Below are 25,958 nucleotides of genomic sequence, written 5' to 3' on the forward strand. Positions count from 1 at the left end.
CCATCATACACATATATGTATTACATTAAATATAATGTTTTTTTATTATTATTATTATTATTATTATTATTAACATTAGTTTTTAATGCATACACTGTAGGAACTGACAGGATAACATTTAACTAAAATTGTATGTTATTGATTGATGATCGATTATTGATTTATTGATTGACTGACATACCATGGGAAATCTGCACATCTGCTACAAAGCGTTCTTTACGAGGAAATTTGTGTGGTATGGCTGCTAGGTCAGCGATGCCTCTCATGATCTCATCCCAATGTGCTGCCAACAGATCTGGGCGATCCAGACTCCGGACAACATCTGATGGTACAGTAAGGATGATGTTGTCAAACTCCAACTCTGCCCAGGGTGAAGGAGCTGTGCGCAGCAACAACCAATCAGCAGCTGTTGTCACACCTGAAGAAAAGAAAGAAGTATGTACTGTATATGTATATGTATTCAAAAGTGAGTTTGAATTTGGTTTTGTTTTTTTCTGATGTATACTTGTTTGTACATTCTAGCAAACTTTCAGACGTGAACTTCTGAATTCAGAAGTAAATGTCCATATATGTACCTTTAGATGCTATACTGGAAAAACTGTACCTGCTCACCTGCCATTCCTCTTTGTCAGAGTTCTCACTGTTGTACTCTAGCCCTTTGCTCTGCCTGCATTCTTGTTTATACACCCTTTTGCCTGCTTTCTTTTGATTGTTAGCCTCACTCTCTGCAGAACAGGTTTACGTCTGCTTACAAAACAAATTGCCTTTCCGGCTTTACCTGTCTTGCCTCTGTGCCATGCTTGTTAAGTACCATTGTAGGCTATCAGAACTTTTACATATACCTGTGTTACCCAACACAAACTAACCAGACTTATAGTAAGGTACAGGTACAGCCATCTGCACTGTGGCCTTTAGCCCCTTCACTTGTGTATTGGGTGGAACCACCAGGTAGATGAGTCCCCCCCACAGGTTCCACACTTGCATCATCTCTGAGGTGACAGGAAATCGCTCATGAACACACGGTGCTCTCTTCAATTCTTCGGATTTGAGATGGTCTGTTTGACAGCCTATCTGGATCTGAGGAAGACATGACATGTGTTACTGATCGGAAGTATAGTTTGTATTATAAATAAAAGGATACAATGCTGGAATATTGGATATGGTAATGACTGCAGTATATTGAAAGAATGAGATGAGTCCTAGTCCTAATTTTACCTGAGGTCATGGAGTAAGGTTATGTTAGATTTTTGGGGTGTGGCCTGCTGACTCTGCAGGGGATGGGCTAGACCACCTCTGGGGGAGGGCATTGATATATTCTGGAGGCAGCCAAGTGGGCTGGGTGGACGGGGCGGGAAAATGTTAGGGATGGGCCTAGTCACTGCTGGGGACAGGGGCATGCATAGGGTGGCGTGGACTTCCACAAGGGGCACAAAATTAACAGAAACACAATGAACTCAATTTTGTGTACCGCACCTTCCATCCCTTGTTGACAATCTCTGCTGGCATGGAAATATAAGTCTTCATTCCATGAGAGAGGTAGAGACCTGTACTGATCCACTCCTCCCCTCCTGAGACACACACACACACACACACACACACACACACACACACACAAAGACACAAAGACACATTTTACCTTTCTACTTCTTAAGATTAAGAATATGTAGATTAATGCAAAGTAATAATACAAACATTACTGAATTCAGTTGTGCACATGTCAACGAAACACAACTAATCACAAGTGTGCACATACTGAATATAAGTCAAACTTATAAACAGTTTACAAATTTGTCCACAACAAGGTCTCACCTGCTGTGTTGGCATTAATCTGGATCTTATGGTTATAGACAACCGGCATCAAGGGGTTATCCTTGATAAGCAATGGCAGGAGGGCATCAGGATCTGGGCAAACCTTATATACGTGTGATGCTACACTAAGGAGTAGGTGGTCTTTGGGATTCTTCACAGGGCAGCTGTCACCCACCTTGAAAGAAAATGAATTCTCAAAGATGTTGCTAATGTTGTCAGCTTCTAGCTGTTATACTGGAATGTTTTATAAAGCTTTCATGTAAAGATTTTACTGCTCACCTGTGGCATGTCTGAGTTCATCACAATGTCAGTGAGGGTGTACACGACCTGTGCATAGGAGGAGCAGTCATAAGCCTTCAATTGCAAGTAGTTAACACAGTCCTGGCCCAGCTTTGTAAGGAATCTCTCCTCTTGCTCTGTAAGTTCCTTCCCCTGGGTGACATGACCAGCAAAGCGGTATAGAAGGTGGCGGAAGTGGTAGGTGTCTTTGATGGCCTGGCTAGGCACAGGTGCCTTGTAGGTATCTCCTCCGATTGTTGCCTTCAACAGGCTCAAGCCCATCGTGTTCAGGATTTTGTTTCCTGAAACACATTCCAACAAACATGATTTGATAAACTGGGTTTTGTTGTTGGAATTATTATGGGACTGGGTGGGTTATAAAAACGTTTAGATTTAAGTTTATGCAGGTTGGTTAATATATGTTCTTTAGTGACATCACAACACTTCTTGTGTGTTTGCAAGCATAGTCATCTTCAACTTCCCACATGATTTCCTTAGTGCCTTCCTTCCTTCCTCCCTCCCCAGCTGCAGTTCTAATGATTATTTACCTTTTTTTTGTGCCTGCTGTATTTGTACAGGTCAGGACCTTATCACAGATCATCACCAGCCTCTATATATACTGCACATTTCTTCTTTGCATTTACCAAAATGTCTTGTCTGCCCTATCTCCCGACACAGGCTTCTTGTGGTTGGGGATTGGCTGGGCCAGCCATGGCAAAATCATTGCCATAGTCATGGATTGCATATGTATTATTCATCCATTAAACCACTATATTTACTTTAAATTAACCAGCCAGCACCTGCTCCGGCTACCCTGCATTTGACATCTTCTTCTGTATTCACTGAATTACTATCTCTAGTGATCATTCAGCTGTTTGCCTCTTTATGGTAAGAGATGAACTCTGTCAGAACTGCTTGTTGGACAGTTGATTACCCAAGTCCGACTAGGGCATTGACACCCACTTCACACAGCGATTGGCCAGCTTTGTGTAAGTCCTAGCCTGCAACTCCTGCTAACTTGTCCATTCCTGTCCCTTGCCCCCCTCTTAGATCTACAGGCACAGTGGTGCTTTTCAGTAATTCAGTCCATTGGTTTCTGAGAAGCCAATTTCCCTGTTTATCTCAGCCAGCCCATTAGTTCAGTCTCCCTGGTCATCTGCAGTCGGCTAATTCAAAGTTAGGAGTGCCTGCACCTGGTTTCCCTGTGCTTAATCTGTATGTAACTTTATGTAGTAATTCTGTAAATGCTTGGCAAATTCTGACCCCCATACCTCCTTCCATATTCCTGTGTACCATCCTCTACTCTATACTACGTCTATGACTGGAAATGTTTTTCTCACTTAGCAAAAGTGGGATTCACTGTCTGGAGATGTAATGCAGAACGCAGTTTTGAGATGTGCCTAACATGAGTCACTTATTAGTACAATCACACCAGAATGATCATTTAGACAGTAGTAACTGGAATATGCTTAGCATGTACATGTTCTACTATCACCTGTTGAACTGGTGTGTATATAAGAAAACTTTGATGGTGGTGCATTATCATACCTGGGAAATCTATTAATTCGTTTTGCCCAGGGTGTGTCTGTGCCCAGTACCAGGCATGTCCACCAATCAGCAGTCCTCCTCCCTCTGCCACAAAGTCTCGGATTTCCTCTGCATGATGATCACTGTACGCTGTACAAACAAATACACTCAGGTCTTTCCTGAAGTCTGTCTTCTCACATTGTAATCCTGACTTCCGGAGAACTTCAAGGGCATGATCAGGCACTACACCAACGACTCCCTGTCGGCCTTCATCCAGCCAATTAATGGCATTCTTCCAAAATGGAGCCAGTGTCTGTGATAAAGGCAGTTATTACAAGAAAGGAAGTAGTTTGTTTATCACATAAATCAGATCAGCACACATCTTATAATTAGCAGACTGTAGACATCCACTTGCTGGTGGCCAAAAGGTAATATGTATCCAAATAAATATGCAAAGTAATGATATTTACTGTCCAAATGAGATCATACTACAGGACATGAGATCTTTTATAAGTACATTAGCAAATGATGTGCTCTACTTGACTTATGTAGGCAGACTTTCTAAAATGAATGAGTTTATTGTAAACCTTACCTCTCGTCCCAGAAATCCTTCATGTGTAACCACAATAACCCGTCCCTGCCCATAGTATGCTCCTGCCAGGAACGCTCGTCCATCCCCAGTGGTACCAATGGGGAAGGCTAGTGGGCCGTGGACAAGAACCTCAGAAGCTAATGATCCACCCTGGAGGTCAAACTCTGATGTCCCCTCGAGTAAGAAACTCAAGTCATCCTCAAAATCCTTTCCGATTCTGTATATGCAAGGAGGAAAACATAAGGGGAATCACATTTTGGTATTTTTTATTCAATATTTTTGATGGAATTATTTAGTCTAATAAAAAAAACTACAACGATGTTATGTATTATATTCACCGCTGCCAAATTCTTTATGTTTTCAGTTGTTTTGCTTATTGGTTTGTCAGTTTGTTAGCAAGATTATGAAAAAAAACACTGGCCCAATTTTGATGAAACCCAGTGGAAGGATTTAGCATGGGCTAAGAAAGAACCCGTAAATTTTGGATTGGATCCGGATCACAGGACAGATAGAGGAATTATTTTCAGTGTAGTTAACATTGCGAGATATGGCATTTGTGCTGCATTCATGTGGTGTTGGAATAATAAAAAAAAAAAAAGTGTTTCCAATTGGGAAGATTTACTCTGCATTAACATTGTAAGAAAGGGTATGCCTTGGTGGAGGTATGCCCTTCTAATTATTATTGGTATAATTCTTTTGTTTTTTTAAATGTTGCCATTTTTATTGGATATTTAACAGTCAGGAAAAACATTGGTTAATGGCCAGAATGTAATCGAGCAGTTATATGGTATATGCGTCTTAATTTTTAAGCCACAAACAACATCCAACAAATCAATTATTTTTTTGACAGCTATAGCATACAGTTGTTATGATATATTATATTATATATTATGTAATGATAGTATTTACACTATAAAGTATTATATATACTGTATATATGTATATGTATATATGTACATATATACTGTATAGATACATTTGCAATATTATATGTTGTATATTAAAAACGTAAAGATATGTACTTTACTATAAATTAATTGTTGGACCTCTCATGTGTGACCTATCCATGTCTGTCGGACCTTCTTAGAATGGACTAGCTCCTATTTTGGATGCTTGAAGAGATATTATCTGATATCATCATATCATCTGTTGTAGCTGCCTGATACCTGCCAAAGCTTTTGATTGGAGGTAAGAAGGGTGGATGAAAAATCATTAACCCATTCTGCACCTAGAGAAATCCACCACATATTCTAAAAAAAAATGTCAATATCTATTATTAAAATTAAATTATAAGTAGAACCTTTCTAAATGTGCAACAAAGGAGAAATATAGTATAAACTTACACTCTAGCCATCCAGGAGGATGGGATCTGAGGGTAGACAGGAAGGCACTCTACTACCCCATAATGTTTGGAGAAGTAGATCCCTGCCACACCAGAAACCTTATTCCCCTCAAACTGAAGCATTGTGTTCTCCTTAGGGTGGTTTGCAGCCCAGCTCCACGCCTGCCCCGCTATCAGCACTCCACCTCCAGCTTTCAGAAATGCCACCAGGTCCTTCACGTCAGGGCCCAAACTGTAGGCATCGGTTACATACACCCCTACCCCCGGATTGCTACTGAAGGCCCCCATAATGTTGGCTTGGAAGCTTGATCTGCTGATGTTATCAGCAACTGCCTTGATGTTTTCGTGGACCCCCACAGACAGGTTGTCAGATCCATCTCCTCTCAGCCAGGTCAGAGCATTCTCTACCAGAGCAGGAAACGTGGTCAGGTAGCTCTCATGACCCAGAACCACAATCCTTCCACGGCCATACAGAGAGGCTGCCATCAGGACCTGGCCTTGGCTGTTCATTGCTAAAGGAAAGGCATGGTCTCCAATTAACAACAGGTCACTGGGAACACAGGGGCCCCGGAAGTCCAGCTCTGTCAAACCTCTCATCAGGGACATATAAGCCCCTTCATTTTTATTTTGGATGGGCTGGTTGGACATGGTGAGATGGATCAACGCTTTGAAGATCAGATGAAAAAGGTGGAAAGCAGGACGCAAAAAAAAATTGTGTGACGTTGTTAAGAGTTATTAAATGTGGTTTAACCGTTGCACCTAGATGTATATTGTGTCAGTTGGTTGTCCTGTGGGAAAAAACGTTGACAGAGATTAAAACAACAAATAATGTACTACTGATGGCTATATTTCATACCAATATATATCAAATTACGACAAAAATGTCAATTTACAATTTATTCAGAGACCAAATGTTTGTCAGCTGCTCTCCACCTGGTGCCATCGAGGCCCAGCAATGTCAGGTTTTCAACAGAACCAAACACTACCTAAATCTCAAATGGATTTTTCTTACCTGAAAGTCGAGTTGTCGTTTTTTTGTATCATCAGACAGTTTTCCAGACAAGCAATCCAGCAAGTACTCTATCTGAAAGGAGAGAAGAGGAAATATGGAGTAAGAACAGGATTGAGTAGCTCAGGAGAAAATGATAAGGAGAAATGATAATAGGAGGGGCTTCAGTGAGCGCAACCCAATGACCCAGGCTATTATTACTGCCAAGATCGAACATCAGTGGATGGTATAGATGTCATCACCTGTCTGTAAACATTCTCAGTGAGCAACACCCTGGACTAATGGTGGTGTAAGTCAATATTTGTGGATGTTGGGAGCACAACACAACATTTTGGCTGTAAAATATATAACCAATAAGGACATCTGTGTTTTAGTTTCTTAAAGACACGTATGATGACTATTAAAATGATTAATTAAATAATGGTTCAGGTATATTACTTTTTTTTGTAAACACCAGAATCCAGACTTTAGGTATAGTGTCTATGTCGTGTGGGCCTGTCCCAATATTTTTTGACAATTAACATGCAACTTGTAAGTAAAAAGTTATAAAACAAATCTGATTTAAAAAGCCTACTTCTATGATAATAAGCAAACCATATTACAATTCTAACAACAAGATTTTCTTCAACCAACCAGGCTACATGAGTTACACAACCTGGCCAGCCTGTTATGAAAACAAATAACTGATAGGTAACAGACAGTAGCTTATATTCATCAAAACATCTAGGCCTGACAGCATCATCAACCGACTGGATAATAAATAGGCAAAGATGACGAACAAGTATTTTTTTTTCTCCTAATTAGACAAATGTATGGGCATACACGCATTTAGCGCAAACAGGTCATGTTGTCATTTTGTCTGACGGAGGAGAAAATTAGTAAATCGCTCGGGTAGGTTTACTGTCCTGCGCAACATTCAAAACTGAAACTACTTAACATATAGGCTACAAGTAGCCTAATAAAAACAATGTCTATCAACAATAAAAACAAATCTATTACCAGAAACGAAATTGGTGAGTCGCTCGGGTGGGATGCGGACGTGGCTTTTTGTGAAATTACTTTACATTACGAGCCACATGGATTTTCTATTAAGAGAACCACTGAAATCCCGGAAAAGTAACTACTGAGTGGAAGCTTGAAAGGGAGTACGTTTCTACACGAGGGTATTTTTCTGATGGACCGTGGATACATTGCCAAAAAATACCAACCCTTCCGGCTAATTTTTGTTTTTTACTGCACTTCTACAACCAACTTGGATACAATTAAGTTGTAGAAAAAAGTATAAACGTTACATACTTGTTATATACGCAGCCACCTTCGTGCGATAAGTGTTTATTTGTTTCGGTTCATAATTGTAGTCAACGAGTGGTTCACAAACCCTGTAAAGCTCAGAGTAACTAGTATCGCTGCTGAGGTGTGTGTGTCTCGCTCGCTCACATGTCGTGTACGCTTGTTAGCCCCTCTGGAGCTCGGGTCCCCCTGGAGAACGGACGAGCTGTGATTCTGGGCCGGGGTCCGGACACTGGGGTCACCGACAAGAAATGCTCCAGGCACCAGGGTGAGGGGAATCTCGACATAATCGGTGCTTTTCGCGACAATGCACACGCGCGTCATTTTCATTTACGGTTGATGAATTTACCGAGACCCCATGCGAGACCCTTGTGGTTTTCAAAATGTACTATTTAGTAATTTACTCTTTAGTTATTCTGATAGTAATAGTGAAATATAATTGCAAGGCCCTGGTGGTATGGTGTCAGTGTCGAGCAGGAACAATGTTTAAATCAGATGCTGAGTGGAATTAGGACTGTTATTTCCTTCATGTTTCAAATGGACTGATCAATAAATAATGGTTACACGAACAGCATGGGATATACTTTTTCTTATAGCCGTAAACCTTCATAGATCTTACATAGAGAGAAAAATAAATTCGTTGGGATAGAAAGATTAAACAACTTTAGTACTATATAATAATGATTGCAGCATTTAAATGAGTTGTTCATGTCAAGAGCTGAAATGACTAGCGGGTGGATGAATTGATTAAATAGTTGGACAGAAAACTGGCAACTATTTTGATAACTGAGTAATCATTTGAGTCACGTCTGAAGTAAAAATGAAAACATTGGCAGTTCAGGCTTCTTATTCTTGAGGTTTTCTGCTTTTCTTTGTTTCGTACCTTTGTAGATGGAGCATCTTTGGGTTTTGGACTGTTGGCCGGCCAAAACAAGTCATTTAGAGAGTTAATTGCAATGAACATGTTTAACTGTTATAGACAAAATGATTAATCAAGAAAAAAACTAACAGGCGTGGCAATCAAATAAGGGTTTGCTGCAGCCCTATATGTCATTTTGGTTTCTGTGCATAAAATACACAGAGATACAATACAGACGTAGATAAGAAACGGATAGAATTGGTGTCATAAGTGTCTTTGTAGGCCACAGTAACTGTGTATGTGGGGCTGGAATTATTTGCATTATTTATTAATCTGACAACTTTTTTCTTGAATAGTCTTCTGGTCTGTAAAACATCAGAAAAACAAATCTGAAATGCGGATACTCCTATATTTTGCATCGATGCATTAAAAATGACTTGATCCACTGAACAATTATCAGAAATGCTGTGGATTGTTGGACTTTTCGTTTCAGTTTGAAATGGCTATCCAAATATGTGTGTGCATGTGTCCATGAGTATATATGATAGTAATCTTGTGTTTCTTACAGTGAAGGTGGTGGCTTGCTTTGCAGACCAGGATGTGGTTGTTACTCAGGTATAAAATAAACACTTTTAAGTCCCACGTCACTGTTTATAATTCAGTTTGTCTTTCTGTGAAGCTGTCAGGATAGAAAAACAATCACTCCCAGACACGCCCTACAAACATTCAACCCTTTCTATCCTCGAGACACAACACTAGAAAGACTTGATATTTGCCACCGCACATCACATAGCTGATGTTTTATTTATGTCATTATGTCTGATCACTTAGTCTATATCGACAATGTTTCATTTGCAAGTTGTTGCGGTTCCGCTGGATGTCCCTCACATTTGGCTTTCTGTGTGTTGGCATTCTAAACTCCAGTTGGTTTGGAAAACATCCTCCAAACCAGAACAGACAGACAAACAAATTATATTTATCTTTTTTTAAATTAAAATTCTCAGCACACACTAGACGGCCATTATAATCACAGAGCATGCCTCCCCACGTGCCCATGTTCACTGAAAACCTGATAACAGCCCAGATTTACCTTCACTGTCTAGACACACACTATCATTATCTAACATCCTATAAACTCCCTGGATATGTGTAAAAGCTACAGTCCAATGTCCATATGTTATTTTCTTCCCCAGCTGGGTCCCAATCCCAGTTTCCTGGATGGTGAGAAGCTGGGCCGGAGCCAGTCTGGTAGACTCACCCATGGAGGCACCCTCTTCCTAGTTAACCAGAGCCACCCATTTAAACTGTTCTACTCCCTGAGCTCAAATGATTCCACCTCCAGCACTGCACAGAAAGGACATAAAGCCGCAGATAAGACAAAAGGCGGGAGAAACGGGAAAGAAAAAGAGGCACAGTCGAGTCCAGACATCAAGCGCAGTATAAAGGATTTCTTTTCTAAATCTCCAATGAAGGTATCACATTTGTTTGTACATTGTATTTGGACCTATTTAGTGATGTTATTTATTAAGAGACGTTGAAGTCAAACAACTAAAAACATAACAGAGTATTTATTTTTATTTTTCTATCTAGTCATCTAAAAGACAGCTGAGCCCAGAGAGTGAAAACCCCGAGGGGAAGCGCCAACGAAGAGACGAGGAGGCCTCTGACAGACAAACGAAGGAAGAGGAGGAGGAAAGAATGGCAGAGGAAAGGCTCAAGCAGCTACAGGAGTTGGCAGAGAAGTCTATTACACAGCCTTCATCATCTTCATCCTCTTCAAAGGGCTGTCTAAAGAGCAGCTGGCAGCAGATCAGCAACCTGATGCTTTACACTGCTGCTGGTGTCAAGGGGAGTGACAAGGTGGGAACTGTTTCAATGGAACAGCATTATGTATTCAATTATTATTGTTTTAGTGTCTGAGGTCAGAGAATTACACAGCATTGTGGTAGGCAATTAGATTTTGCAACGTAATCATTTGAAATGAAGTCTAGACCTCACAATGAAATCTAATTATGGTAATTGTAAATTTAATTGCAAAAATAAGAGGTACAGTGTTCAGTGTTATTGTAAAAAAGGACTTCCAACCATTAAGGACCTAGGGTCATTTTTCAAGCAAAAATGACAAGGTGTCACTGATTCTGGTATTTTAAGTATTAACATACCCTGCTTTTCACTGTTTAATATTATTGTTAACTGAATACCTTTGACTTTTTGACTGGTGTGAAGAACAAGACATTTAAATACAAAAGTTTTACATACCAAATGATAAATTGATTCAAATAATCTACCAATTAATAAATACAAAATTATTTTATTTTATTACAATTAATAAAAGAAATAATTAAATAATTTGAAGCTATAATTTTGGTTGTTGAGTTTGGTTTGGCGTCAAAACCGGTCACAGGAAGTAACAAAATAAAACCAACTGTCTGATAAATAGCAGTGGAAATGCATCTTCAAAAGGCAGGTCCTCTGACGAGTGTTAGATCATGTCTTATTCTTGTTAACGTAGTTTTTCATATGAATACAAAAGTGCTGTAAAGGGGTTTCCTAATATAGCCTTACATGAGTTCTGGTAAGAACATGCAGCTAAATGCCTGGACATTTCCTCCTCTTCTTGTTGTTATCCAGATTGCTGGGTTTGACATAGATGGCTGCATCATCACTACCAAGTCTGGGAAAGTCTTTCCCACTGCGCCAGATGACTGGAAGTATGTCTACACTCCTGAACAATACCTTTCAAAAGGGTTTATCTCATGTCATTGTTTGTGTGTCATAGTTTGTGTGTTCAATTAACAGGATTCTGTATCCTGAAATCCAGCCCAGGTTGACCAACTTGTTGAAGAAAGGATACAAGGTAAGGAGGAGCAAAATGCAACAGTAGAAGATGAACGCCATTGAAATATGACACTGGATGTCCTAGTCTACCCTGGCTCTCTTCCAACAGGTGGTGTTCTTCACCAACCAGATGGGGATCGCCAAAGGCAAACTGAGACCAGAAGTCTTCAAGTCTAAAGTGGAGGACATCCTCAACACGCTGCAGCTACCTGTGCAGGTAAGTCATTTAATGGCCTGACTCTCACTTTTCTCCTATTTATTGTACAACCCCCCCCCCAGATTTTTGTATCCCTATCTTTGTTGCAGGTGTTTGTAGCATCCGGTCCTGGTATCTACAGGAAACCAGTGATGGGAATGTGGAAACACTTGTGTGAGAAGGTAGAACACACACCCATGTTATTTTTGAACCACACCTCATACACAGTATTTGCACTGAGGCAGAACCAAGTATGATCACTGCATACTAATCAATATGAGCCGCCTTCATACCATTAATGCCTTTGCATGTTTGACAATAAACCGTCTATTCTAATTTTAACTATGATTGTATTTGCATGTGTGTACTGCTCAGGCAAATGAGGGCGTGACTGTGGACAAGACGCAGAGTTTTTATGTTGGAGGTAAGTGAGGTTGGCTGTGAAGGGGTGTTGCCAAAGTGATAAACTTCTTATACTTACAGGTGTGTATTTTGTAATGTGTTCTTTTGAAAACCACACATTTGATTCAATGCTATTTACATAAACCCCCAAAATAAGCCCATATCCTCACCATAGCCCAAACAACCTGAAATCTTTGAAAACAATTACAATCCTCAATGCTTAATATTAGACCTAAACCTGACTATAAACCCAATAGGATGCCTAGGTCTAAACCGAACCCCAAGTCCAGAAATGATCTAGAATGTGCAGAAATGCAACAAAAGTAACCACATTTGGAGGACTTTTGCAAGTCTTACTGTCGCGTTGAAAACATTTATCCCGGAAGGACAGAAGTAAAAGAGCACACACACAGACACATGCACACAGAGTTTTTGACCTTACCTTTGTCCACAGACGCTGCAGGTCGGCCAGAGAACTGGGCTCCAGGGAAGAAGAAGAAGGATTTCTCCTGCAGTGACCGACTGGTAAGACCTAAGACTTTTGCTTTCGGTAATTTTTATTTACCACTTTGTGCCACTCCTCCTTGCTTGACTTGTTTTGTGTGTGTCATCTTAAATTATAATGTCAGGTAAATAAGTATGACTCACTGGTTTTCGTAGTTTGCTCTGAACATTGGGTTGCAGTTCCACACCCCAGAGGAGTACTTCCTAGGCTGGAAGAGCGCCCCCTACAGCCTGCCTAATTTTGACCCTGTGAGTACAATAAACGTTCCTGTGTACTGTGTTTTTCTTTTCTACAGTCTTTTCCTACAGTGTATGAGAAACATTTGTGGGTTTGGTCTGTGTCTGCATTTTTGTTAATGTTGTTTTTTTCTTAATGTGAACTTCTAGAGGAAGATTGACTCCACTGGAAGACTGTACGACCCACAGTCTGCCTCTCTCACCTCTAGCAAGACAGAAGTCATTGTTGCCGTGGGTTTCCCTGCATGTAAGAGAAAAAGGACAGTGTATCATCTTTTCTGTTCTCCCCTTCCACTAGCATCAATCGGATCTTTTTCTCTTTCTTTCTTATCAGCTGGTAAATCCACATTCTTCCACACCCACATCATTCCAAAAGGCTATGTGTACGTCAACAGGGTGAGTGGATTTTAATGAACAGGGTTCTATCAACAACATTGAGTTTTTGGTTTACTTTGATCTTTGCTACCTTGCTTTTACATTTTGTACATCAACTTTTAATTATTTTAAAGAATGTAGTATGAGCATTATGATATCCATATAATATTGGGCCGTTTTTAACTCTATCGTGACATGTGACCGACTTCACGTTTTGTTTTGCGCCAGGACACACTCGGCTCATGGCAGAACTGTGTGTCAGCATGTGAGCGTGCTCTGAAAGAAGGCCGCAGCGTCGCCGTGGACAACACCAACCCAGATCCAGAGTCTCGCAAACGGTAGAGCACATCTGAAACTCTAAACCAAATTTTGACAAAACTGATTCAAGCTCACTGCAGTATTATTAGCTCAGTATAACAGCCGGGTTAAATGGGCTGCAGCAACAGAATGTATTGCTACATTCCCCTACTGCTGTTTTCTTTTTGGAAAACCGTTTTAGTTCACGGATATAAGTTTCTGCCAGAGGCAGGTTAGCAGAATCAATCCACTCTGCCTGGTAACTTCAATTACAGTGGGACAGTAATTGAGATATAGTATAACTATATGTCTTGATCAAAAAAGCAGTTCTCATGCACCACAGATTTGTTACCTAGTAACTGTGTTTATTTCAGTTACTGGATGTATCCCTCTCTCTTCTGCCACTAACTCACAAAACAGAGATACAACAAAAGAAGAAGTTGTAAATCAAAAACACAACCCTGCATTCCTAATTTCATAGCAAAGAACACAACACCCTTTTTAGTGTAGAGAAATGTCATTGTGTTAAAAATGGCATAGTTAAACAAACAGCTGAACTGTTTCCATGTTATTGTGACTAGCCAAAATGCACTTACACTTGATGACAAATGTAAGTGATTTAATGACTTATTCCCATTTTAACTAAATTAGTTGGGAGGGAGGTTGGTTGGGGTGGTGGATAGGTCAAACAACACAGGACTTTTACCCCGGAGACCGGGGATCGTGTCCCACATGTGACGTTTCCTCTCCCCGTTGTTTTCCTAAACACAACCTCCGCATATATGCTTCCCATTACATACTGACCACCATGAGATCAATGTGTCTTTATACACTAATCAAATAAAAATAATTATAATTTAAATAAAAAATTACGTGACCATTTCACAAACTGCCGTGAGACTGTGTTGCATGATCCTTATACTCAATATGTCATTGCTTTTGGAATATTTTGTTAATCTCATCTACACCCTTAAACCTGGTTCAGACACAGCAGTATATTTCATAGTAACATTGCAAGATTACTATGTTACTTTCAGTGCCAAAGTTTTAGCCTTTTTCTAAAGGAATCTTACAAAATGGTTGTATGTCGCGACACCCCTCCCCCACCTGGGACAGTCAGATCACCTTTCTTTGTTCCTCACCCCCAAATATGCACCTCTCATCAACCGCGTGAAGCCATCAGTGAGACCATCAAGGGTGGCCTGCAGGAGCAGATTCATCACTTCAGGAAAGGTTCTACACACACAGACTGGAGTATGTTTGCTACTCAAGCCTCCAGTGGCTCTCACACGGACATTGACTGCTACACCTCCTCTTACTGGATTTTAACACCACCATAGACACTGTTAAAACCCAGAAGCAGATCACCACATACCCAAATCAGAAGCCATGGATGAACAGGAAAGTGCGACTCCTATTGAAGACACGCAATACTGCCTTCGATCGGAGACGCACAGGCCTATAGCACATCCAGGGCAAATCTGAAAAGGGGCATTAAAGAGGCCAAGCACTGCTACAAGCTGAAGATAGAGGGACACTTCTCCAACGCTGACCTTTGACGCATGTGGCAGGGCATTCAGGCCATCAGTGACTACAAACCCACTCACTCCACCCCCACAGCCACTGATGTCAACTTCCTGAACGAGCTTAATGACTTTTATGCTCGCTTTGAAAGAGACAACAGAGAAACTGCCACCAAGCTCAAACCCTCAGCTGACCACCCCCCCATCACACTCTCCTCCACAGATGTCTGCAAGGCACTGAGCAGGATCAGCACGCACAAGGCTGCTGGACCTGATAACATCCCTGGACGCGTACTCAGGGCATGTGCGGAGCAGCTCGCTGGAGTTTTTACAGACATCTTCAACCTGTCTCTTGCCCGAGCAGCTGTACCAACATGCTTTAAATGCACTTCCATTGTGCCAGTGCCAAAACACTCCAGCCCGAAGTGCCTTAACGACACCGCCCTGTAGCACTCACACCCATTGTAATGAAGTGCTTTGAGCGGCTGGTCGTGGCACACCTAAAAGACTCGCTACCATCAACATTGGACTCACACCAGTTTGCCTACCGTAGCAATAGGAGCACAGAGGATGCGTTTCCATGGCACTGCACTCTGTGTCACACATCTGGACAATAAGAACACTTATGCACGAATACTGTTTGTTGACTTCAGCTCAGCATTCAACACTGTATCCCGGCTAAGTTATAGCAACTTAATAACATTGAGACCTGGCATCAACACCTCCACGTGCAATTGGATTTGGACTTTCTCACAACAGACCCAGAATGTTCGATCAGGCTCCAACTGCTCCACGTCCATCACACTCAACACTGGTGTACCACAGGGCTGTGTGCTAAGCCCGTTTCTCTACTCCCCTTCACTCTGACTGCAAGCCTGTGTACGAATCTAATTCCATCTCAAGTTTGGGACGACACTACGGTGATTGGTCTCATCAGCAACAACAATGAGACTGCCTATAGGGAAGAGATCCAGCACCTGGCCACTGGTGCACTGAAAATAACCAGCTCCTCAACACCACCAAAACCAAGGAGCTCATCGTGGACTTCAGAAAGGAGCCAAGAGGCACGCACGACACCATCCACATCGATGGAATGGCTGTGAGCGTGTCTCCAGTTTCAAGTTCTGGGGATCCACATCTCGGCGGACATGTCCTGGTCAACCAACACCTCCTGCGGTCAAGAAGGCTCACCAGCGCCTCTTCTTCCGAGGACACTGAGGAAGAATCACTTTCCTCAACTATCCTGGTGAACTTCTATCGCGTGTGCAATAGAAAGCATCCTGACCAACTGTGCAACAGTGTGGTATGGGAGTTGTTCTGTGGCAGAGCGCAAGGCACTGCAGCGGGTGGTGAAAACCGCCCAGCGCATCAAGGGACTCCACTACCCGCCATCGAGACACATCCAGAAGAAACGCTGTCTGCATCGAGCTCGCAGCATCTGAAAGACTCCTCTCACCCAGCCACAGACTGTTTTCTCTCCTGCCCTCCGGCGGGTTTCGGGTCCTCGGACCAGGACCAGCAGACTAAAGAACAGTTTTTTCCCCAGAGCTGTCTCTTTATTGAACTCCGTTCCTCTTGATCCCACTCCCCTCATATACTGATGGACTCTCCTCTCCCTCCTACACCTGCCTCCATTTTGTAATCCCCAATATATAATGTTCACCTGCACTGCTGACTGTTACTATAGTATACGACTGTTTACATCGCATCTTTTGCACTGCTTACATTTCAATTTGCACTGCTGACTTTATTTACAGTACCAATTGTTTACATTTACATCTGCACTACCGTACTTTAACTGTAATATGCAATTACTTCCACTGCACTTTAATTCGGATAGTTCTGCCCAAACTTTACTTATTTGTACTACCTTTAAACCATTGTTATACTGCTCATTTTAGCCTAACTTATTATAGCTATCTGTAAAATTCTGTCAATAATAATAATAGCCGCCTGTATATATATTCATAGTACATACTCACCTGTAAATCTGTAAACTAGTATATATGCTATTTGCACATATCTGAAAAATGTGCAATTATAGTATATCCACCAAATTCCTAGCTGCAAATCTTGCTCACAATACTTGTTATCTATATTTTGTATTCATAGGACAAACCCATCTGTAAAACTTGTTTATAATAGTATTCTTTTCTATATTATTCAACATATATGTCTTGCACTTATAGACCATTGTATATATCCTGCACTTACTGCTATTGCACTTCTGGTTAGACCCAAAACTGCATTCGTTGCCTGTACCTGTACATGTGTAATGACAATAAAGTTGAATCTAATCTAATCTAATCTAATCTATTTAACAAATGGGGGGTACTGATCATATGCTGCTGTTGCTGTATTTTGTGCTATGAATATAGTATTTTCCTGCCTGCTGCTTGTAATTACTTACGTACTTTGTTTGTGTAACCAGTGTTCTGTGTATACTTTACAGATATGTGGATGTGGCCAAGGCAGCTGGAGTGCCGTGTCGCTGTTTCCACTTCACAGCCTCTCTGGAGCATGCCAAACACAACAACAAAGTAGGACTCTCCTCTCCAAAGTGTCACTTCTCACCCTTTGGTTTGTTTTATCCTGGTGTTGGCAAGTGTTTTTTAATGCATTATTGTTGTTCCCAGTTCCGTGAGATGGCTCCATCAGACAGCAAACACGCCAAGGTCAATGACATGATTTTCCACAGCTACAAGTTAGTGATACCGTCCTTTCTTCTCGCACTCTTAACAGTTATAAAACATGCTTATTTATTTTTTTGTGCCATAAAGCCCAAACTAAATGCAGCCACTATTGTGCTTTAGTTTTCTATTTTAATAAATTATTAGAAGCTCTTGTTTTGTTAATTTTCACTATGTTAAAATGCAAGTCTGACGCAGTGGGTTTTGAATACTGGTAATAAAAACACTTCTTACTAATAGTTTTGTTACTGACCGCTGTAATCTGTCTGTCTCTCTCTCTCTCTGGACAGGAAAAACTTTGTGGTTCCTGCTCTTCCTGAGGGATTCTCTGAGATCCTTCAGATCTACTTTGTGCCAAACTTTAAAGACAGCCAATCAGAAACCCTGTACCGACAGTTTTCTGAGGGCTGATAGGACAGCTGGCTTCATAACACCTTTGACTTTCACATTCTTACTGACACAAAAAAAAAATGAGATGAGGTGTAAGATCCAACCAACAAGCAACATAGAAAAACACACAAAGTTAGTCAGTAGACACTGATTTCTGTTTCAGCTGATGGACTGTCTGGGCTACCCACTGGCATATGTGCAGTGCTTTTATGTCCTAGCTTATATGGATATTGTATGGCCAATGGCCTCTAACTAGGACAATTTACGTTAACTAGACTTTATAAAACAAATCAAAGTATCCATATAAATGTAATGCATCATGCATGTTGCACATGTTAAGTTTAGCAAGGATACAGTGTGAGAACAAGAATAATTACTTTTTATGTTGTGTATGACAAAACATCTTCCTTTACAAGTGTGTTTACTGCACCACAGCTATAGAAAATCAACAGTAATCCATTTGACAATAAAGCTTTAGTAACCACTTGATATTACTGTGTATGATTGGCTATGATTATTCCCACATTTCCATGTGCGCTCTATTGCATTCCGCATTAAGTTATTGTGGCTTAACCTAAGCAGTTCTCCGCTGATTGATGATGGATGTTCTCAGTCGATCTCAGACAAGAACTGGATCTCCTCACCCAGATGCTCTTTAAGCCAGGGCATTATCCTGAACAGGTCAATGTGAAAGTCTCGAGCATCAGGAGGCGGCTTGTTGCTGCTGTATTTTCTCAGAGCCGGGTTGACTGGGTCACATACGTTCGTGGTTCCCCAGCTCAAGACTCCCACCTGGAGATGAAAGCAGGAGAAATGTCCACATGATGCTGATTGCAGGGTAATTAAGCTTTTTCTTTTAAGTGAGAAACTCACCTGAAAGTAGCGGTTTCTTTTTTGCAGAAACAAGGATCCACCAGAGTCACCTATACAAAAAGACATCACTTAATTAATGTGAATCCAATGTTATTCAAATGGTGTTGGCTATAATACAGTAAGTGCAGAGTCCAGACCTTTACAGCTGATTGCGTACTGGTGTGTCGAGGATCCCCCAGTACAGAGGAATCTGTCAGGTACATACTCATCCAAAGTTACATTGGCGGGCTCGTTGAGTGTTTGCCTGGCCTTCTCCACACAGCTGGGCCTCTGCAGACAGCAAATTAGTTACACAGTTATTGAGTGTCCGCATGAATGAAGCCCGCAGTCTGTGGATCCCATCAGCCCTCACTTACCTGACTCTCTAAGTGAATATGTGTTTGTTTGCTTTGAGAGTTTTTATGGATGAAAAAGGCAGGAGTCTCCTGGTGCGGTAGTAGTTCACTCCCTGTAAACACACATACACTTTACTGAGAATACATAAGACTTTATTCAGGATGTTTTGGTCTGAATTCTATGTTGTAATATATTATCAACACTATGTTAACTTGGAACATTTTTTAAATAGACCTTGCATACTCTTAATAATTTAAATGCTTTTGCAGAGTGTAAAGGTCAAAAGGTCCCATACTGTGCTGCTGACAAGTGGAGTTGACCCTTTTCATGGCTCGGCTGGCTGGTACAGTACATGGCAAGCAGATGGGTCTGTTGTACGACATACAGTGTACACACACTCAACATTGATGTTCAAGAGGATTTATGTTAGCATTTTTGTAAAAAGTGTTATTCCTTTTATAAGCTGCACAAAGGCTGGAAATAAAAACGACCTTTTCATAATAAAACTTTTTTTAGGCTTTAAAATCAGTGCCTTTGAGTTAAGCTCTTTTGATAGATGCAACCCTGGTGGCATCTTTTCCACTTACCTGGCTTTCCAGGAGAGTGGGATACTCTTGTTCACCTGTACCAGAGCTACATCGTAGTCATAGAACTCTGATACGTTTCTGTGTTTGAGTGACCTGATGTTGTACTTTGGGTGCATGATTACCCTCTTGGGAACCACCGTGCCCCCACCTGGGAACCAAAGAAGATGGTTAATAGAAAGCTCTAATTTAGACCTGATGTCTGCTACAATATAGTAGATAAAACTGAGGTAAGAAATGCACTATTATTTTTTGCTTTGTTAATGCTTTGATTCTGAAAAGAATAAGTTATGTAGCAGCATATTCAAATTCAAGTGGTCTGAGGGAACAAAGTCTTCTGCACCTCCTCTTGGCTCTTGGCTTTAGAAAATTTAGCCTGTTACGGGAGACTTCGGCCAGTCACAGATCATTTCCAAAAAGATGGCGTTCTTATTGGTTGTTCTACAAACGCAGATGTGCATGGCTGTCCTTGTGTACTCATGTACCCATATACCCGTACAGGTTACTGTATGAAGTGCATGGATATGCTCCCACTTGTCTGGTGGGAGGGGCTTAAGACAGCAAGGGGAGAGCTGTAGGAAGAGGGCTGTATTTTTTTGAAGTGTGGCGTGTTTTTTTTTTTTTTTTTTTTTTTTTTTTTTTTTTTTTTTTTTTTGTCTTTTCCGGATAACTGCCTACCCCAGCTTTAAAGTCCAAAACATTTTCAGGTACTGGCACTGACCGTGATATATCACCACCTGCTGAGGGACTTCTGTGCTCGCTCTGGCAAAGCAGTGAGCAGCTGTCAGAACCCAGTTCTGGCTCACAATGGATCCAACACACGGCGTAGTCTATATAGGAGGAAAGTGTCAATGTCTGAAAATCCAGTCTAAATTATCAAACCAATAAAAGAAGAATCTCTATTATGATTGTAGTGACTGACCGGTGTGGCCCTTGTGTCCGGTTTCAGAGTGACGTGCCAGGGTCTCGTGTAGGCTGAATTATCCTCAACCATTTCCTGAGCTACCCCACACATTGTCACACCCTTGTCACCTGTATTATGAAGCATTTTAATGGTTATAATTCAACCTAAATGTATGAACTTTTAGTATGCAAAATTGCTTCAAATCCAGTGTGAAATGTTTACAGTTTTGTACTTTCAGGTTAATTTAAAAAATCTTTTGTATTCTCAATATTTAGTTTTCTGCTGGTATAATGACAGTTGAAGTCAGAAAGCATACACTTATGTCCTAGTATTGACAGTGATCTACTTACTAATGATGCTGTTGAACACCTCTCCCAGTATTTCATAGTTTTCCAAAATGAAGATGTGCTTCTCACCACGTTTTTGTGAGGCTAAGGAGTTCAACTGATCTTTCTTCACTTGTTTCCCAATGCCAAATACATAGACGTCTAAAATCACACATAATAAATTAGTTATACTGTGTACATGCATAAGCATTGGCAACCATTTAAACATAAACTGAACACACTAAACAAGCTTTGCCTTGCATGTCTGATTTATGATTGCAATCAGTGGAAGTAATGATATGATGTCTGCAATATATACTGTGCATTAAAACATGTAATCATTTTTTTCATCTTGATCGGCCTACCCAGCATTGTTTCATCTGTGTGATCGCGGGATGTGTTGAGGTAGCCCAGCAGATTCCGGATCTGGGCCAGAGCAATCTGAGGCTTGGTGCCTGTGTTGGAGTAACCTGCAGGCAGAAAGTCATAAAGAGTGAATGAACTCAGTATGGCCAATATGTTCCTTTTTCAACAAAAAAACAAATGAGTTGTAATTGATTTTTTATGAGCAAGCTTATGCTTTTTTAGCATAAGTTATTGAGATATTTTCTGTGTTTTTTACCATCTGTTTCTATGATGATGATGTTCTGAGTCTCATTAAAATGGTTCTTGGCGCTGTTTTGCTTCAAGAAGCTGATCACCTCACTGACACGGTGTAGGGCAGCATGGAGGTTGGTGCCCGTCTTACGCCCATGACCTGCAGATGAACAAATGTAAAAAATGAGACAATTGAAAAAGTAAATTGATAAATAATGTAATTGCTTAACACATTAGTGCATTGTGGTTATTACGTACTGTACTTGATAATATCACACCAGATTAATTAAAATAAATGCTCATTACATCAAATAATACTGTGATAACAAGCCCAGTCCTACTATTGTAGTCAAACTCCTCCAGATGCCATATGACGTCATCGATTTTACCACTTGTATCCAGGTCTCGGATGTCAACAATGACTTTAGCCTCAGTGGCAAATGACACCACATGAAACTTGAGCTGTACCTCGTAGCTGTCCAACTATAAGGAAAATAAAGGAGAAGTGTCTGTTTTTTTTTTTTACAACCACTGAGACAAGACGACATACAAACTAGGACACCAATGTTGAATCAAGTTAGCTCATTTGGCACAGACCTTTCTGATGAGAGCAATGGTGGCACTCCTGGATAATTCAAAGTCCGCCTTTGTGATGCTTCCTGATGTGTCCAGCAAAATGTAGACATTCATACGACTGCCTTCAGCCACACGTAACGTTCTGGCAAAGGACATCTCTCCACCTTAAACACACACACACAAAGTACTTTCTTTTAATTGCAGTTCAGTTCAGCAAGTTGCTCCTTAATTGTATCCACCTAAAATGTAATGCTGTTTATGCCCTGCCAAATTCTTGAATATGTTTAAGCAAGATATAAGTTATGCCCACCTTTCTGTTTGGAATCTGGTGAGAGTACATCCATAACTCCTGCAAGTGACCCCGCCATGGCTGCTGCCACAACGCTGGGGGAGTCAAAGGTATTTGGGCCTGCAGTAAAGGACAAAGATACCATGGATGTGTGTAAAATAATATTTCACCATTTGATGTTTTGGCACTGGTTTGATGCCCAATTGCTATAGGTCTTTTTTGTAAAAAAAAATCCTTTGTTGTTTTACATAAAGGAAATCACCTACATCTAAAACTGTGATTACAACTGTGCATTTATTGTATGTTTAAAAAAAGGCTACTCTGCACCTTGACACCGTGGTGTTGAACCACTCCACTCTCTGCTCTCCAGGCAAACCCTTTCAGCCGACCCAAGAAGATCCAGACCAACCTGACAGCGGTAGATCACCTTCTCTCCTGTGTGAAACCGGCCCGCTGTCCTCAGGGCCCCGGGTGGGATCCCTGGGTCACTACAGTCTTCAGCTGCAGAGGGCAACAGTAGATTAAAAATGCAATAGATCATTTTCAAGGTTATAACCATTCTTAAAGAGAATGTAAAATATAACTTGATTTGCAAAATATGAGTATGTAATAAATGTTGCACCAAGGCATTTCATTCATTTAATTTGAATCAAAAACACATGACTTTTGTTTGACTTTTGAATAAAAGTTAAAGTTAAGAAGAGTAAATGCAACATTTGGTCAGTGACATGTTTTGTGTCAGAGTAACCACGGTAAACTTCTTTATAAAATCTGTTTGCAGGGATCATGGATGTGTTTTCATCCAAAGCTGCTTTCCAATCTAAACCTCAGTAAGTATGGGCTTAGTCAGTGCATGCTGCTCACTATACCGTAGGCTTGAATACACCTGCTGAACTGGGCTCAGGGCCTCATGTAAGTGGATATTCTCAGTTATTCTCAATTGCTATGATGTAAGAGGGGAAAATACAGTCATGTATTGTACATACTGTGATTATACACATGATGTATGCTTTATCACGACCAAGGTTTTAATGTTACCATGATTGTCACAGACGGGAGTGGTTCCTGTCCACTCCCCAGAGACGGTGCAGTTCCTCTGGGCGGACCCATACAAGGTGAACCCTTCTTGGCAGGAGAAGCTCTGAGTTGTCCCAACACGGGACCACTGGTCCCTGGGCCAGAAGTCACCTTGATCCAGTTGGAGCTGAGCCGGACACAACACATCTGGGAGCAGGAGAGAGGTGGAAAAGTGGTTTGAGGATGAGGATAAGAGAATGCAGGCTAGCCAAGAGTACTTTGGTTTGCATGTGACATTGAATGCATCATCATTCAAACCATTACCTTTGCATATGGCCCGTGACATCAGTCTGCCAGTGGTTGATCTCATGGGCGACCACTCCCCATCAGCACTGCAGAGCCTGTGGCTGACTGGGTAAGGGTATCGGCCCGGGCCGCAGTGATAGGTCAGCACGCTGCCCTCCAGCCCCCCCTGTACAAGAAACACATGGAGCTACATTAAGCAACATGAAGCTTTCCAGTAAAGATATGCTTGGTTTGTTTCACTTTCAAGACATAGTTCCTTTTTTCATGATCAGAAAATAACCCCCTTAAGCAGCTTTGACCTGCATGCAGGATTTCTACAAAATTATATATTTTTCACTTGATCGTTTTGTTGTTGTTTCTTACATGCCACATTCTTTTTTAAACATCCTCAATTTTGCCCCCTTTTTGCAGTGTTTTACATTTCTTTTAGCCTGTTAGAATGAAATTGTATTATTATACATGAATTTGTTTTAAAACCTTAAAAAACGAGTACATCAGTGCAGCAGAGCTAAAATAAATTTGAATGCACACTCGTATCTTTCGATTTGGTGTTAGGATGTACTCCCATCTTGAGTGAAGTCAATTAAAAGATACATTAACTTTTTCAATAAAGCTGCAACTAACAAATATTTCCACTGTGCATTAATCTGACAGCTATCTTGATCATTACGTTATCGTCTGGTTTTAGATAGCCATTCCAAATTCACAAAAACGTCCAAAAAGGTAACGTCTTTAAATATTTGTTTTGTCTGCCCAACAATCCAGAAACCAAGACGGTGTTACATTTAAAATAATGAAAGAGAGCAGAGCAGTGGTCCCTCATTTTAGAAGAAGCTGAAACAGAATGTTTGCTGTTTTTAGAAAAAAATTTTATAATCAAAATAGTCTGTGATTATGTTTCGTGTTGTGCGCCTAATTGTTTATTAATGATTAAAAATAATACATTTATGTAACTAATAATTTTAGCTCACTTCATTATTTTTACCTGTGAGTAGGTGACATGTCCAGCTTTGATGCTCTCTGTGGTTGAGCAGTTTGGAGGCTGTGGGTCCTGGTATGTTTCATCGTCATAATTATAATCCTGCAGATACACTAGAACACAAACAGTAAAGAGGTGATAAGCATGCGCACACAAGCAAAAAGGGTACACAGACACATGCGTCAACAAAGCCATATGGTTTCGATTCGTAGGGATTTTATGTAATCATACTTAAGTGTGGCGTAAAATGGAAATGCTCACCCTCCTGGAAAGCGGTGAAGAGTAGGATCCACAGTATGGGCTTGACATACATGACCAGAGTCTGTATCAGTGGTATTTGTGTCTTTGAGTGGTAGAAAACAAAGCGAGAGTGAGTGTATCAACCTGCAGTCAGTTTATTTGATGACTGATTACCCATTAACACAGCAGCACCAAACAGGGAAGCAGGGATTGAGCAATTTAGGGCAGAACACAGATTTGAGCTGTTACTTTCATTTTTTGGTTGCATTAGCTTCATCTGTGTCTCTTGTTTTAGGATTTTGTGAAGTCGAGTGATGCCCTTCTTACAGTACTTATTAACTTGATGCCAAGAGTGGCCTACAAAAAAAGCTGCTCCAAAGCGTATACATTGAAATATATTACTACATTCAACGTCAATGCCATGAGCCAGCTTTGGGAAACTAATGCAATGCTTACAATCTCTTTTGCACCTTTTACTATTATTACCCATTCCCAAACCTAGCTGAACCCTACACCGTTTTTGTTTTGATGCCTAAGAAATGTGTGTAATGCTCATGTGTATTTGTGTGTTGGTGCACCTTCGTGCTCAGGTTGGGGCATGCAAGCATGCGTATGAATTAAACGTTTTAGGATCTTAAAAGATCATTATCGGGATTATGGAAATTTAACAGGACCCCCCACCTCCACTTCCACCCTCACCCTTTCTCCCCTTCCCTGTCCTCCCTCCTCCTGCGAGGGGCTCAGTCCTCTCAGCTGACTCGGCTTTGTTCAC

The 25,958-nt window shown here is 40.9% G+C and overlaps 3 protein-coding genes across 7 annotated transcripts in view; 1 reads left to right on the forward strand and 2 right to left on the reverse strand.

The window, feature by feature from the left end:
* Nucleotides 1–7,750, reverse strand: part of LOC116685935 (TRPM8 channel-associated factor homolog) — a 21,981-nt gene extending 14,231 nt beyond the window's left edge. For 2 of the 3 annotated variants that reach the window (XM_032510867.1, XM_032510858.1), the window contains exons 1-10: nt 7,558–7,750; nt 6,562–6,633; nt 5,551–6,337; nt 4,208–4,424; nt 3,637–3,928; nt 2,089–2,390; nt 1,810–1,984; nt 1,474–1,568; nt 867–1,077; nt 182–418 (exon numbers count right to left, since the gene is read on the reverse strand). In XM_032510867.1, coding sequence (XP_032366758.1) covers nt 182–418; nt 867–1,077; nt 1,474–1,568; nt 1,810–1,984; nt 2,089–2,390; nt 3,637–3,928; nt 4,208–4,424; nt 5,551–6,197 — 2,176 coding nt within the window. In that variant the 5' untranslated portion in view covers nt 6,198–6,337; nt 6,562–6,633; nt 7,558–7,750. Of the gene's footprint in view, nt 1–181; nt 419–866; nt 1,078–1,473; nt 1,569–1,809; nt 1,985–2,088; nt 2,391–3,636; nt 3,929–4,207; nt 4,425–5,550; nt 6,338–6,561; nt 6,634–7,557 lie in introns of those variants that run through there. The other variant, XM_032510876.1, reaches the window with a different exon arrangement.
* On the forward strand, nt 7,743–18,648 carry pnkp (polynucleotide kinase 3'-phosphatase). 3 transcript variants are annotated; one of them, XM_032510921.1, is made up of 17 exons: nt 7,743–8,116; nt 9,276–9,322; nt 9,901–10,179; nt 10,298–10,567; nt 11,339–11,418; nt 11,507–11,564; nt 11,655–11,762; nt 11,852–11,923; nt 12,117–12,165; nt 12,598–12,668; nt 12,804–12,896; nt 13,035–13,131; nt 13,219–13,280; nt 13,488–13,597; nt 17,532–17,619; nt 17,716–17,783; nt 18,060–18,648. In XM_032510921.1, the coding sequence occupies exons 1-17, from the start codon at nt 7,996–7,998 to the stop codon at nt 18,178–18,180; spliced, it is 1,794 nt and encodes a 597-aa protein (XP_032366812.1). In that variant the 5' UTR covers nt 7,743–7,995; the 3' UTR covers nt 18,181–18,648. The 3 variants fall into 3 exon arrangements, with proteins under 3 accessions (XP_032366812.1, XP_032366808.1, XP_032366816.1); XM_032510917.1 differs by having other exon boundaries at nt 13,035–13,280; XM_032510925.1 differs by lacking the exon at nt 9,276–9,322 and having other exon boundaries at nt 7,826–8,116; nt 13,035–13,280.
* si:ch1073-280e3.1 (complement C2) lies at nt 18,525–25,364 on the reverse strand. The gene is made up of 19 exons (XM_032510897.1): nt 25,208–25,364; nt 24,953–25,059; nt 23,986–24,133; nt 23,683–23,868; nt 22,972–23,145; nt 22,666–22,764; nt 22,377–22,519; nt 22,121–22,262; nt 21,805–21,939; nt 21,548–21,652; nt 21,207–21,344; nt 20,875–20,984; nt 20,674–20,782; nt 19,956–20,103; nt 19,664–19,737; nt 19,389–19,480; nt 19,170–19,302; nt 19,033–19,082; nt 18,525–18,951 (listed from the first exon to the last, which is right to left on the reverse strand). Exons 1-19 carry the CDS (start codon nt 25,257–25,259, stop codon nt 18,769–18,771), a joined length of 2,328 nt encoding a protein of 775 aa, XP_032366788.1. The 5' UTR covers nt 25,260–25,364; the 3' UTR covers nt 18,525–18,768.
* Nucleotides 25,365–25,958: the final 594 nt, after the last annotated feature.

Source organism: Etheostoma spectabile, chromosome 3, assembly GCF_008692095.1.
Source record: "Etheostoma spectabile isolate EspeVRDwgs_2016 chromosome 3, UIUC_Espe_1.0, whole genome shotgun sequence".
NCBI classification, from domain to species: domain Eukaryota; kingdom Metazoa; phylum Chordata; class Actinopteri; order Perciformes; family Percidae; genus Etheostoma; species Etheostoma spectabile.

Excerpts from the sequence above, each read along its gene's own strand:
- pnkp (XM_032510917.1), top strand. The coding sequence starts at position 7,996 with ATGTCGTGTACGCTTGTTAGCCCCTCTGGAGCTCGGGTCCCCCTGGAG. Across the intron at positions 11,565-11,654 it reads TGTTGAAGAAAGGATACAAG|GTGGTGTTCTTCACCAACCA; the intron begins GTAAGGAGGAGC and ends CTCTTCCAACAG. Across the intron at positions 11,924-12,116 it reads GGAAACACTTGTGTGAGAAG|GCAAATGAGGGCGTGACTGT; the intron begins GTAGAACACACA and ends TGTACTGCTCAG.
- si:ch1073-280e3.1 (XM_032510897.1), bottom strand. The coding sequence starts at position 25,259 with ATGTATGTCAAGCCCATACTGTGGATCCTACTCTTCACCGCTTTCCAG. Across the intron at positions 22,263-22,376 it reads CCATTGCTCTCATCAGAAAG|TTGGACAGCTACGAGGTACA; the intron begins GTCTGTGCCAAA and ends TTTTCCTTATAG. Across the intron at positions 19,083-19,169 it reads GTACGCAATCAGCTGTAAAG|GTGACTCTGGTGGATCCTTG; the intron begins GTCTGGACTCTG and ends CTTTTTGTATAG.